A 14,230-nucleotide genomic window follows, 5' to 3' on the forward strand; every position below is an offset into this window, starting at 1 on the left:
GGATCGAACCCATGTCTCTTAGGTTTCCTGCATTGGCAGGCGGGTTCGTTACCACTAGCACCACCTGGGAAGCCCCTTTTTAACCTGTATCTGAGGATTACTTTGTAGTATCAAAAATCAGTCCTACTGATAAGCTCATTTTCTACCTTTTTTTTTCTTCTTTAAAGAACCTTAATGTTTTTTTAGACTCTCCAATTTGAGATCTGCTTGATGTTGACATCTTATATTCCCTCAATTAACCTTTTCTCTGAAAGGTTTTCCATCACTTTGGGTCAGTTCATAACTCACTAACACTTTGCCAGGGTTGGCATCGTTTCTATAACTCCTCTAGTTATTCAGTTTTGGGCCCAGCCTTTCCTCGCCTCTCAAACCAACTTCTAGTCAGCAAAAGTAGGTGGTAAGTGAAGGAGATCTTTCTGAAATGATAGTAGTGTTGTTACTGTTCTGTCGCTCAGTCGTGTCCGACTCTTTGTGACCCCGTGGACTGCAGCATACAGGGCTTCCCTGTCCTTCACCATCTCTCAGAGCTTGCTCAAACTCAGGTCTGTCAAGTCGGTGATGCCATCCAACCATCTCATCCTCTGTCTTCCCCTTCTCGTCTTGCCCTCAATCTTTCCCAGCATCAGGATCTTTTCTAATGAGTCAGTTCTTCCTATCAGGTGGCCAAAGCATTGGAGCTTCAGTTTCAGCATCAGTCCTTCCAGTGAATATTCAGGATTGATTTTCTTTAGGATTGACTGGTTTGATCTCCTTGTACTTCAAGGGACTCTCAAGAATCTTCTCAAAGAGCAGTTCAAAAGCATCAATTCTTTGTCATTCGGCCTCCTTTATGGTCCAACTCTCACATTCATACATGACTACCAGACCATGGCTTTGACTGGACAGACCTTTGTCGGCAAAGTAATGTCTCTGCTTTTTAATGCGCTGTCTAGGTTTGCCATTGCTTTTCTTCCAAGGAGCAAGTATCTTTTAAATTAAATTTATTTAAAAATTAAATTTAATACAAATGATAATATCCTGTATAGTTTTTCATAATTCAAATGCTGAAGTTTGGAGAAACAATAATCTCTTAAGTGTATTTCTTATTTTTAGAAGATCTTTCTCTAGGTCCACTTTCTCCTAAAAGTAATTCAGCCATTCCTTACTTGTAAGGAAAGATTTTGGCTCATTAGTAAAACATAACTTTGGAATGCCTAGTTAGCATCCAAGTTTTCATTTATTATTTTGCTGACTTAATTGTAGCCAAAATATATACCCAAAATTCAAGTTAAGTGTGGTGATTTTTTTTTTTTTGCTAAGTGTGTTTTTAATTTTCATTTAATGGTTTTACACTCAATCTGGCAATTGTTAATGTGTGGCAATTATTAATTTTAATAATGAATTTGTAGTGTTCTGGTATTTCTTGAAATGGTGTAGCTCCTTGGAAAAATTGTCAGCTAGCTCCAGAGTGTTGATTGGCAAGAACCAGAGTCACAGTGAGCCATACCCAGGGCTTTCCCTCATCTGTGCCCCCTGGGAGACCCTGACCTCTGTCAGTCCATTGCTGACCTCAGATATTGATACAGTTCTTCAGACTTCATCACTACCTCACTTCTGCCATCTCTGCATGTGGGAACAGTCTAACCAGCCCTTCTTTGTTTTTATCTTCTCTTTTCTTCTTTTTTCCTCCAGCAAGATATTTATTGTTCAAATTAGTTAAGTATATATATCTACTTTCCTGAATGTTAATAACAAATTAGGACCATTTTATGTAGATACAGGTTATTATGACATGTATACATTTAGTATTGCTTCCCTGTGTTCTTTCTCCTGCTTTGATTCTATTTGATCATATTAGTAAAGGTTGCTACAGTTTCCAGTGATTTAATGTCCTGGTAGAATACAGAGAAAAATATTTCCAATTTCATTTTAAAAATTATTTGAGAAAAATAGGATTAATAGTTGCTTTTACTTTGGAGATTTTTTCACAGTTTCAGTTGTCTGAACAGCCAAAATTGGAAGCAGGTTGGATTAGAGCTGCGTGACATCGGGATAGTTAGTCTACTTCTCTAAGCCTCAGTTTCCTCACATGTGAACATGATTTGAGGACCAATGGACATGTGAAAGCACCTCACACAACATGAGACAGGCTGTGAATAACTCTTCCTCACACAGCTCCATGCCTTTGTCACTAACTGTATTTGGCTTCAGACTCAGGTTTAAAGAGACCTGAACTGGGGAGTTTCTATCTCCAGTATTAATTATTTTTTCTCAAGACATTTATGTTAAGAACTAGGTCATTCATGTTTCACATACAACATAGAAATTTTTTTGATACATGTCTCTGACCATCAGTCTGATGATTTTTGTCTAAGTGTCTAAAGTCATTTTTAAGATACTGGTCTTTCCCTCTCATCTCTGGCTACTTGTAGGTTATCTCTGATGTTGAAGAGGATGCTGGGGAACTGAGTAGAGAGAGTATATGGGACCTTTCATGTGAGACTGTGAGAGAGCAGCTTACCAACAGCATCAGGAAACAGTGGAGAATTTTGAAAAGTCACGTAGAAAAACTTGATAACCAAGGTGAGTACCACCTGAATGCAGATGGAGGATGTTACGGGCTCAGACGGAAGTCCTTAGCTCAGCCTGGCAATTTGAAAAGCAAAATTCTGCCTAAAAATACGCTTTGCTCTCAGAATCTCTCAAAAAAGGACATATTATGTCCATCCATTCTGAGTGCAGAAGACAGCTGAAAAAAGTAAACTGAGTCTCTTACTATATCTTGGCAATCAGGAAATATTATCATAATAATGTATAAATATAAGCCCTTTTCTTATTATTCCTAGATACTTGCATATTCATAGGTTGCTAATAATTCATTTTTTAATTATTTTCAAGATAATAGACATTTGATGCAAAATATCAGGAAGTATATAAGGTATTGGGTTGGCCAAAAAGTTCATTCAGGTTTGTCCATAAGATCTTATGGAAAAATCCAAATAAACTTTTTGGCTAACCCAAGAGAATAGTCAGGTCTCTGTTCCCTATGTGTAACACTTAACAGCTTTGTGCATACCTTTCTAGACCTTTCTGCATTTGCAAAATACTTATTTTAAATGTCTACAAACCATAAATTGAATATTACATGTTTTTTTCTACACTGTTCTTTTTTCACTCAACAATATATTATTTTTAGATAACTGCTTCCTGTCATTATAGATACATAGTAGGTTTATGTTGATGAGTATACCCTTAATGTTTTATATTTGTTCAAGTTTGCATGCTTTTAAATCAAGAAAATTAAGACATCTGTTAGGTAAATGCAGTCTACTTAAAGAAAATTTATTCTAAAGGGTCAGAAATGACAGTTTCAATGCTAATTATCTTAAAAAGTGAAGTCAGAACAATTAGAGTATCAAAATTAATTTACATGAGATTTTGTTGATTTCAGTCATCACTATTAGTAAATAGGAAGTATTTTTGGACCTGATATTTGTCAAATTTAATAACAGAGCAAGATTTGTAATCCTGCACTGATCTTTGAGGAAGTGTCAAAAGAGTATAGTTTATGAATTTTAATTTTTCTGGGAATGTAGGTTAACATTTCCAATTAGGACATCATCTTGAATAAATACAAATTACAAGTTAAATGTTGGCAATAGAACTTTGTAAGTAAGGATATCATTTAGTCCAGAAATAGCATGAATTTATAGTTACCATGAACTCATTATAGCTGCTTACTTTTAAAATTTTTTTAGTGTAAAAGTAATATACCTTTTATTCTATTTTATTATAGCTAGTGGAGTTTTTAAAGGACAAAGGAAATAACTACCTTTTAGAAAACCTCTGAGATTCCAGAAAGGGAAAACCTTTCTGATTTTTAAATTTATTTCTTGATTTTTAAGTATATGTCCCCAAATGCCATAAACTAAAATGGAGACTGTAAGGTTTATGTCAAATTATTGGTTTTGTGTTAGTTTCAAAGGTACACTTAGAAGGTTTTAACGATGAAGATGTAATCTCACGACAAGACCATGAACAAGAAACTGAAAAACTTGAGTTAGAAATTCAGCAGTGTAAAGAGATGATTAAAACTCAGCAGCAACTTTTGCAGGTAAATGCAAGCACCTTTTAAAGCTCTTCTCCCCTGTGAAGGGTCAGAATTTTATTGAATCGTACTAGATTTTTACTCCTTTATTTCGTAAGATATGTAGCCCTTGATGTTTTACAGTCTAAGTTCTCTGCTTGCTAGCAGGTAGACCACAAAGCATCATTAGCTGATGCTTTGCCTTTTAGAGTAGAAGCATTTGGGAAATGAGGCTCCTCATTTCCACTGACTTTCTGATTCTTTATCATCTCTCTCCTTCCCCTGAAGTTTGGCCTGCTTTTTTCCCCTGCTTTCATTTCATCTTGTTGGAGTGTTGCAGGGACCCTCTGGAACTTACTATGTTTTAAAATTTAATAGCAGCAGCTCGCTACTGCATGTGATGATGACACCACTTCACTGCTACGAGACTGTTACTTGTTGGAAGAAAAGGAACGCCTCAAAGAAGAATGGTCCCTATTTAAAGAGCAGAAAAAGAATTTCGAGAAGGAAAGACGAAGCTTTACAGAAGCAGCTATTCGCCTAGGATTGGAGGTATTTTAAGCAATTGGCCTTCCTTGTAGAATGTTTGAAGGTCCTGGAGAAGCCTCACTATAGAATGCATTGAGGTTCTTATTTTTTTGTTTCTTTGCTGTACATTTCCTCAAGTATTTTACCAGTGATTTCACAAAATAGCTTGAAATGGAAGCTATAATAGAGGTATATCATTTTGCCTTCAGGTTTGGGAATTGAAAAAAATTTTAATATTGAAAAAACTAACCATTTGTCCTGCCTTTTGGGTAGCTTTCTACTGTTAAGAGTTTAGCTTCACCGAAGAGACTTCTTTTGGGCATCTGTCATCTCAATGTAGATGTAAAATCAGGAGAGAGTTTAACCGAGAGAGTGTCTTGGATTTTTTTTTTTTAAGGGAAAGGAGAGTACAGTATACATGAAAGTCTCTCTCGCCAGCCATTGCCTTACCCAGGGATGAACTGTGTGTGTGTGCACTTCAGCAGCTCGCTTTTTTATTTAGTAGTGTATTACATACATTATATCCCTTTCAAAAATTAGAGAAGTAATGTCTGGACATGATTTAAAAAAAAAACTCAAAAAAAAACCCCAAAAAAACTCATTCCAAAAAGCTACAAGGTGTGAAAGTACCCTTCATTCTTACAATTTCATTCCTTAGAGGTACCACTATTGAAGGTTTATGATTCTTCTGGGAAAAACTATTTTAACTTGAATAAAATTCAGCCTTTTTTCCTACAGTCAGCCTGTTGATTCCCCACTACGAAACACAAGGAGTTTAGTACCCTTACCATACCTCTCATCTACAGTGTTTCTCATATACATATGATTTCTTCATAATATTTTTTACTTTTTTAAGCTAATTTTTAAAGAACTGTTTCTCCTGGTTGATTTTTTTACTCTAAGTAAGTTTGTTTAATGCTTCCATTTCATGTTTGCTCAATGTTAGACAGTATAGGTTTATCCCTGAAGTGAAAGATGAGGGCATCCTTGTAGTTATCCTTGTTGCACTGCTCTTACCCCTTACCCAGTTTTTGTTAGTGATACTATTTTTCACTGTTAAGTGTTATCACATTTATTTTCTGACTTTTAATACAAATTCAAGTGTAAGTACTTTGTCCAACATTGAGATTTAAGAATTGAAAACGAGAAAGAACACTGATAACGTTGTGATTATATAAATATTATTCATTCTATAACCAAGTAATATGTTTGGACACTTCTATGTAATATTCTTTGTTGTTAAGACTGTCACACAGAAGGGAATCTGTAGTAAATTCTTTGACTTTTTTTGGTGTGCTTTCTTTGTGATTTCTGAATCAGATTCAACTTCTATCTCATATTCTCTTTCTTGGGTTCCTTTTTCAATCTGTTGTATTACCTTCTTGAGTAATTTTTTCATAAGTGTGTGTGAGTGAAAAATATTCTGAATTCTGGACTATCCAAAAATATATTCATACTTGATTGGTTTGCCTGGATATAGAATTTAGTTTTCGAACTTTTCCTTTCAAAACTTTGAGTTGTTCTAATTCTTCCATTGTTTTATTTTGCTCATGAGCAGCCTGGTTATAATATACCCTGCGCTGATTTTAGACAGCTGTGGTGTGTTTTTCCCTCTCTGGAAGCTTTTGGAATTTTATGTTCTTAAGCTAAGAGTTCTGAAATTTTACCAGGGTAGGTCTGGTTAGCTCCTTTTAACCTGAAGATGCTATATTTCTTCAGTTTAGGGATATTTTCTTCAATTCTATATTTTTTCCTTCTCTGACTTCTCTTGCATTCTGGAACTTCTGCTAGACAAATATTTGGCCTTCTGACTACATCTGTAGATTGACTTTATGTTCCGAATTTGGGAATATTTTCTCTTTTATCTTGTGCGTCACCAACCTGGTGACGTCAGCAAGGTCAGTTTGATTTTTCACTTCATCCACTGATTTTTTACTTCACAATTTATCTTTTAAGTTTTATAGTGTATTTTTTGTTTTGTGTCTAGCATTATATTTTACAGATGTTTGTAAATCTGTCTGATAATTTGTGTTATCTTAAAAAAACTTGCCTTGAACTTTACCCATGGCCAGTTCTCTTTATTTTTCCTGGCATTTTTCTTTTATGCTATTACTTTTCTTCAAATGTCTGGTGATCTGTGATTTTGTATTAATGTTTATGAATGAAAGACTGTATGTTATCTTAAGAGGCTGACATGGCCTTTCTCCTTAATTATGAAATTCTGTGTTATCTATAGCTATTACCTTCTCAGGAAACAGTTTGTGCCAGCATTTTCTCCTGTCTTATGGGATCACCTCTGTTTCTGAGCTCATATCCCTCACCTCTCTCCATGCCACTCCAAGAGATGCTTTTGCATACCACTCCCCATTCTCTGCTTGAGCATCTGCCTGCCTCAGTTCACTGAGTACAGAGGTGGGAAACAGAGACCTGAGAGGTGAGGGAGAATTTAGGATCCATCACCTATTTGGAAGGGGGAGTTTGACATGCGCCCTCTTGTGGTCAAGTGATGATGGCTGCGAGGCGCTGGGTCTGGCTTGAGGAAGAGAAGGCTTGAGGTGCTCAAGCTCAAGGCTTGAGGTGCTCAATGAAGCCTTTTTTTTCCCCAAGTGATTAGTTTACAATGGGGTATTTTTCTGTTGTTTGTAATCTTATATTTACCATGTTTTGTATGTTCAAAAGTTATGCTGATATTCTATATGTTTAAAGTTATGCTAATGTGCCTATTTTTCTGTGTTATATTTTTGAATTTATTCAGAATTGATGTGAAAACAGTAATTGACTTGTTAGGAGAAACAGGTGAATTTTTATTTTTAACAGCTTTCTTAAATGAAATTTAATTTTAGTTTTCTAGGGTTAATTCCTTTGACTTAATATATAGAGATAGTCAGAGAGCAAACACAAATACCTAGAGAAATTGTGTGAAATGGCAAATGTGTGTGTGAATATTGAAATATTGATCAGTATTTCTTTGGTTTGCTTGTTACGGTAGAGAAAGGCATTTGAAGAAGAAAGAGCCAGTTGGTTAAAGCAACAGTTTTTAAATATGACTACCTTTGACCACCAGAACTCAGAAAATGTGAAACTTTTCAGTGCCTTCTCAGGAAGTGAGTACTTCATAAGCTTTTTAATCTGAAAATACATGTAAATAAAGTACTGTAGATTATTAATATATAACTTTAGCAATTACCAGTAAGAACTCTCTAATTGGAATAAAAGTCAACTTTGATATTTTAATTTACTGTAACCAAAATAGAAATGATAGGAGGATTTTGCATACCCAAAACAACTTTTGTGAGTGTAATGTCAAGTTTTGAAAATTCACAATGTAGAAATATTTTTTAAACTAGATCCTCCTAAATGTTTGTGGACTGACCATAGCAAAGATCCCCAGATTAGCTAGACTACACTCATATGTACAGAAGATACTCAGATTAATTTGTTCTCACCCCTCCCTTAGAGCTGCAAATGAACCTAGAATAGGATCCTAGTTTATTACCTTCACTGTATTTATTAGTAATGCTTCCTCATATGTACTGCCTTTTTTTCTTCCTTCTTTTTTTTTTTTTAAAACAGGTTCTGATCGGGACACCCCTACATTACACTCGAGGTCACGGCAAAAGAAGCCTCACGGTGTGCCTAGTGGGTCTCCAGTTTGCACGTCTAAACTGACTAAGTCTCTTCCTGCTTCTCCTTCTACTTCAGACTTTTGCCAGACACGTTCTTGTGCATCTGAACATAGGTACTGGCCTGTAGGTGATCTCCTCCCACACTTGTTACAGTGCTAGAGAGGCGTTGTGAAGGGAGAGTTGGCCTGTCTAGGATGAGCAATAGTAAAGGCTCTGAAGAGGAATTGAGTAGATTGACTCATTCATTGTACACGTATTTATTGGGTATCCATTACATAGAGGTGCCTATTAGTGAGGGGAATACAGTAGTGAACAAGGTAGCTCTGGTCCCTGTCTTCTGGGAGCTGACTCATATATATGTGTGATTCTTTTTATTTCACGGGTAAAATACAACTTAAAGTACAATCTTATTTCAGGAGTTACTTAATATTTTAATTGTATTGAATAGAAGGATATTGCATTGATAGTTTCTGTAGAGTACCTCTTTAAGCATCTCATGTGGTATGCCCTTGTTATGGACTTGGAAGGACAAAGATCTGAGAAAAGCTACCTTCCCTTGGCTGGTGATGAGGATCTGTATCCAAGGGTGACAGGACAGGCAGAGTGGCTCCACACCCCCCAGCAAAGCCCGATAACTGCTTTTAACTGCTACATTTCAGTATTTTCCTTGGTCTTAAGCTAAGTTTGTAAAAAACACAGTATCTGCAAAGTACAGTAAGTTGAAATGCAATAAAATGAAGTATGCTTATAATTTATAATGCATTCTGTATCTAGAAGAGAACGTAGCCTAGTTGCCTCAATTATATTTAACATTTTTACTTTTTTACATAATTGTTTTTAGCTAGAACTCCTTGAAGACACTGTGTTTAATAAAAAGGCCAACATTTAGTACCTACGTTAAGGGTACTGTGTGAGATTCAGTGCCAGTATATGTAAAACACTTAAAATAGTACTTGGTCCTTTGTAAGTGGTTGGATGACATCACCGACTCGATCGACATGGGTTTGGGTAGACTCCGGGAGTTGGTGATGGACAGGGAGCCCTGGCGTGCTGCGATTCATGGGGTCGCAAAGAGTCTGACACAACTGAGCGACTGAACTGAAACCTTCAGTAGCAGCATATAAAAATATATGTAAACATAAATGGGTTATAAAAATGCTTTTCTGTTATTTGTATTCCAAGAGCTACACTGAACAGTATCAGTGGCATAGAAACAGAATTTTGGAGCTTAAGAAAATTTCATTAAGCTATTCCCAGTTGCTGGCCTCTGAGGATTAAATAAGATTCATGTGACTAGTTATCAGGCAAGAAGCTGTGCAGCTTGACATCGGCCTTGAAATTTTTAATTATTTGGTGTATTTGTATTCCTGCTCCTAAAGCACTTTGTAATAAGATTATGGCAAAATAATTAGGAGTATTTATGCCTAATTTCTATAGCAGCATCTTCATTCCTCCTTCACTGTAGAGTGGAATTTTATATATCAGCTGTACCTGCATTCCAGGCAAAGTAACTCACATACTAAGTTATGTAGGAAACTTAGTTCACCATTGATCTCATCTCATCTGAGATGGCAGGGATTCTGAATCTGATTTATAAGCAAGTGCCTTTCTTTTTTAAGCACATAAGTATAAAATTGTCAATGTTTTTGGTTCAGAGTTTTAGAATTAAAGCAACTTAATTTTTTTAAGGACTTCCACATTATAAGGTTGAGTTATTAACCAAAGTCACACCAAAAAATGAATATTTAGGAAAAGTAAGTTTTATGGAGAAAATTAAGCTATTCAGTTGATAAAAATGTATTGTTCATTGACTCAGCCCCATGATTTGTAAGTAATCATTTAACTAAATTTCCTTGTTTTGAGGCTGGTTACAGAGCATACCTCAGACAGTATCTCTGAAGCCAGGGGGCTGTATCAGTGTTCAGACACTTAAATTGTTGTTGTCTGACACTTAAAGTTAATTAAGCATCATCACACATGCTTAGTGTGTGTTAACTTATTTAGTTTCCACCCCAAGCCTATGAGTTATGGGTTCTTTTATTATTTCCACTTTACAGCTGAAGAACAGCAGGGTTTAACTTGCCAGAAATGATGTACTAAGTGGTCCAGCTGGGATGTGAACCTAAACCATCTGTTCAGGGTCTGGACTCTTAACTACTTTGTAGGCACCCATTAAATATCTGCATGGCTGAATGGATGGAAGACGAAAGCATGCATGAACAAATCGATGAGTGAAGAAAGAAAGCATAAAAAGACTAGAACATTGTGGTATGGGAGACATTAGCTTTCAAAACTCACATGTTATCTATCTACCTTAGGCTCTGGTTGGGTAGCAACCTTCAGAGTAGACTGAACAGATAAATAAATAGGTGGATAGATCAAAGGGATAAATTAGACCATGTTAAAGCACTTGTATGTTCTTGACCAGTGTGTCCTCAAAAATTTTTATTTAGCATGGGGCAAGGGAGAAATCAGATTTTAGACATTCAGGCACATCTAAGGTATGAAGGGAGGAGGAAATGATGATTAAGACCTGCCTTTCTTTCCCCAGCAGTTCAATCAATGTACTGAATATCACCCCTGAAGAAACTAAGCCAAATCAGGTTGGAAGAGAATGTACAAATCAGAAGTGGAGCATGTCGTCAAGGCCTGGGTCACAGGAAGGTTGCTATAGTGGATGCTCCTCGACCTACACAAATTCTCATGTAGAGAAGGATGACTTACCTTAGATATATGAACAGGGAGTTTTTTTTTTTTTTTCATTAACATGGTCATCAGATTTCACATCTGAGTTGAAACAGGGCATGTTATAAAGTCAGTGATCTCTTAATAATTTAAGATCGTCTGTGTTGTTTGTTTGGACTTCCCTGTTCCTCCCCCAAAGAGCTAAAATGTTAAATCTATTTAAAAGGATATAAAAACTTTGGATATGTATTTTTAGTAACAGAAGCATCTGGTTCTGTGAATAAAGGAATGTATACACATTTGGGTGGAAACAAAGCACTAGAATGAGTTTCCTATTATAGGTATTAAAAATAGCACTTTTAGGAAACTGATTATTGTAAATGTTTAATTTTGTCTCATACATAGTTGGCATTGGAAGTTTAGCCTTTCCTTGAATGTATACTGTAGATTTTTAACAAAGCAAGTTCTATATTTATTATGTTTAATGTGATTTGAAATTCCCTCTTTCATATGTTTTAAATAAAGTGAAGTTTATGTATGTTTTGTACATAGATATACATGATTATGTTGAGGCTTTAAGATTTAAAGATTTTACACATCCATAATTATAGTATTTCATGCCAATAAATTTTTATTAGTGATATTCTGTTACAGATATATGAAAGCCATTGCCACATTATGTTTAGGGATTTTTTGAACCCATCTGAGCAATAAATACTCAAAAGCTATTCCATGAAGCCAAGTTCTTTAGATAATTAACATTACTAACATTCCATTTTTGAGATTTCTACAGCATTGGATTTTTTTAATATGAAGGATATTATAATTTTTCAAAGGACTGTTGATTTTAGGGTAGTAGAGGTAAGATGACAAGAGTACCTTTGGATAAAACAGTTTAAGAGTATTGGCTTAGGATACTTGCGTGTTAGAAGATACTGATATTTAGGGTGTTTGGATGCTGATATTTTCTTTACCAGATGGGTACCCTACTGTAATGCCTGTACCAGCAAAGGCTTTGTATAGTTGCCAGTAATTCTTTAATAATTTTTCAATGAGATATTTAGTAATAAGGAAATCTGACAACATAAATGATCAGATTTTATAGTCCAGATACTATGATACCCTGGACAGACTTGTTTTATTTTCAGGACTAATTGCATGTTTCTTCATGGTTGTTGTTGTTGTTATTATTTATAGTAAGAATAATGTAAGTGTGGGCTCAAGCCCTTTCCAGGATTTTCATCAGAAAGCTTTAAGTACCCTTATTTATCTCTGCATGTAGAAACCTACACATATCCAGTCCTTGCTGCAGGTATTGTAGTTGAGGCCCATCTGCCTTCCCATTTTCTAGCAGTTCTAACCATTTATATTCACTCACCTGGTTGTGGCTGTCCCATTAAAATTTGTCATGTTAAATAGTACTTTTGTCACCCACTCACTGTATAGAAAACTTTTTCAGGGTTAGTAGCATATCATTGAGTATTTTATAAGACATTAGTGAAAGTACCACAGTTACAGTCTCAAAAAGCTGGCTCTTGAGCAAAAGCAAATTAGTCCCTCACTACATTCAGCTTGGTGCATGCCCTTTCTTTACCATTTAAAATATTAGAAATTATGCAGAATTTCAGAAATAGTACCATATTCCAAAGGAAGAAACAGCTAGTGGTATAATTCTTTGGCTACTCGCAAAGAGTCGGACACAACTGAGCAACTGAACTGAATTGAACTGAGCAATAATGATATCAAAGAAAAGCAGTCAAATTTTCTAAATAGTGATATATTTGTCAAGAATTGGATTTTTTTTTTTTTTTCAGGGGTTTCCATGATGTACTTGGCTAGAAACTCGTTCTAATTTTTAAAGTAGATCTTATTTTAGGGAATGTTGCATTCCATGGTGATGGATTTCTACAAAGCAGCATGTTTTTTCTTTCCATTTTGAAGCTGGTTGAATTCTCTTATTGAAAAGAAAAATTCCCTTGAGACTTACTTTGAAATCTCAGGTGTGAAAGGAACAATCAAATGAAAGCCAGGGTCATCATACTTCTGATATGTGCATAGATCTGCCGGAAGTCGTGTGTTTTACTTAACAGCGTCAGTTTGCTTTACGTTCTAGCTCCAACAATGGTTCCTAGTTACGCAAAGCTTCCCAGAATGTTAAAAAGGCTTCCATGCTGGATAACTCCTGATTCCACGCATAAAACTACTAGATTTTGTTTCCCTTCCTTCTGTAGGTATTTGCAGTGTACGGGTAGTTCAGCCATGTGGCAGTCTTGCATTTAGCCATGATGGTGCATGAGAGTACCATGTTCACTTTTGCTTGAAAGTCCTCCTGACCATCTTAAATGTCTTCTTGTTTATTAGGATGCAAATCTGAAATACTTTGTGCCTTATTTGTTTTTACCTAGCATACCCATTTTGAATTTTCAAAGCATAAAAGTGGCAAAGGAAATAGAGAAAAATTTTATTTCCTACTCTTAAATTTTTGTATCTTCAGTATATGATGAGAAACTTAATAGAAGAATAATCCTACCAGGAAATTAAGGTAAAAATTAAACTTAATAAATAGGTATTTTCTTATAGAAGCAATGCATTAAATGTTTAGATTCACAGACCAGTCCACAGCAAAATGTTTCCTTCATAGTATAATTAAAATACTATCATTACTTAAAAGTTCCATTTTTCCTACCTTTGCTGACCAGGCTTGTTCATAGGCTTGTGATGTAACAGGTTTTCTGGGAAAACATATTTCACGGTGCATGGTGAGAAGGAAAGCACCCTGGAATCCAGTCTTGACCCACCCTGATGGAGTTTGAAAACACCTGGGATGCAGGGGGAGGTTTTGCAGACTGTGAGCTAGCAAGCCCCTGTGTGAGTCCCCGTTCTAAAAGTCTTAAAATGCCTTGTTGCCTGATGCAAATCATGTTCTTATTTCTAGATTGTATTTAAAATATACGTGAGTCATGGAAGTCTAGTAAATATATTTTTTCCCTGTGTTTATCCTTAATTTTAAAAAGTCTTTTCATAAACAAATAAAGTACCTGCTGTGTCAGGCCTTATTAATACCTTCTAGTCAGTTACTAGGGAGAGAAAGACAACTAATGCTTTCTGCCACTGAGAATCTCTGGGTTGAGTGAAAGACCAGCTATAAAAAACCTAAATTGTCGTAAATGATGGGAAATGCTGTTCAGATGTTTAGTCTGGTGATAACCCTGGACTGATTGTTCTATTCCAGGACTGTATATCCATCTCATAACAATGCTGTGGCAAGCTTCTAGTTAGAGTCTTTGTGTTATTTCCTATGGGAAGAACTATGTAACTAATATAT

General features: G+C 35.6%; 1 protein-coding gene across 10 annotated transcripts in view; it reads left to right on the forward strand.

The window, feature by feature from the left end:
- Positions 1-11,633, forward strand: part of SSX2IP (SSX family member 2 interacting protein) — a 55,068-nt gene extending 43,435 nt beyond the window's left edge. For 5 of the 10 annotated variants that reach the window (XM_061121507.1, XM_061121511.1, XM_061121512.1 and 2 more), the window contains exons 9-14: positions 2,412-2,562; positions 3,957-4,093; positions 4,445-4,618; positions 7,584-7,698; positions 8,168-8,333; positions 10,772-11,633. In XM_061121507.1, the coding sequence (XP_060977490.1) occupies positions 2,412-2,562; positions 3,957-4,093; positions 4,445-4,618; positions 7,584-7,698; positions 8,168-8,333; positions 10,772-10,949 (921 nt within the window). In that variant the 3' untranslated portion in view covers positions 10,950-11,633. Of the gene's footprint in view, positions 1-2,411; positions 2,563-3,956; positions 4,094-4,444; positions 4,619-7,583; positions 7,699-8,167; positions 8,344-10,771 lie in introns of all 10 variants that reach the window. The other 5 variants (XM_061121509.1, XM_061121513.1, XM_061121510.1 and 2 more) reach the window with 3 other exon arrangements.
- The last annotated feature ends 2,597 nt before the right edge of the window (positions 11,634-14,230 follow it).

The sequence above is a fragment of the Dama dama genome, chromosome 20, assembly GCF_033118175.1.
Source record: "Dama dama isolate Ldn47 chromosome 20, ASM3311817v1, whole genome shotgun sequence".
Lineage (NCBI taxonomy): Eukaryota > Metazoa > Chordata > Mammalia > Artiodactyla > Cervidae > Dama > Dama dama.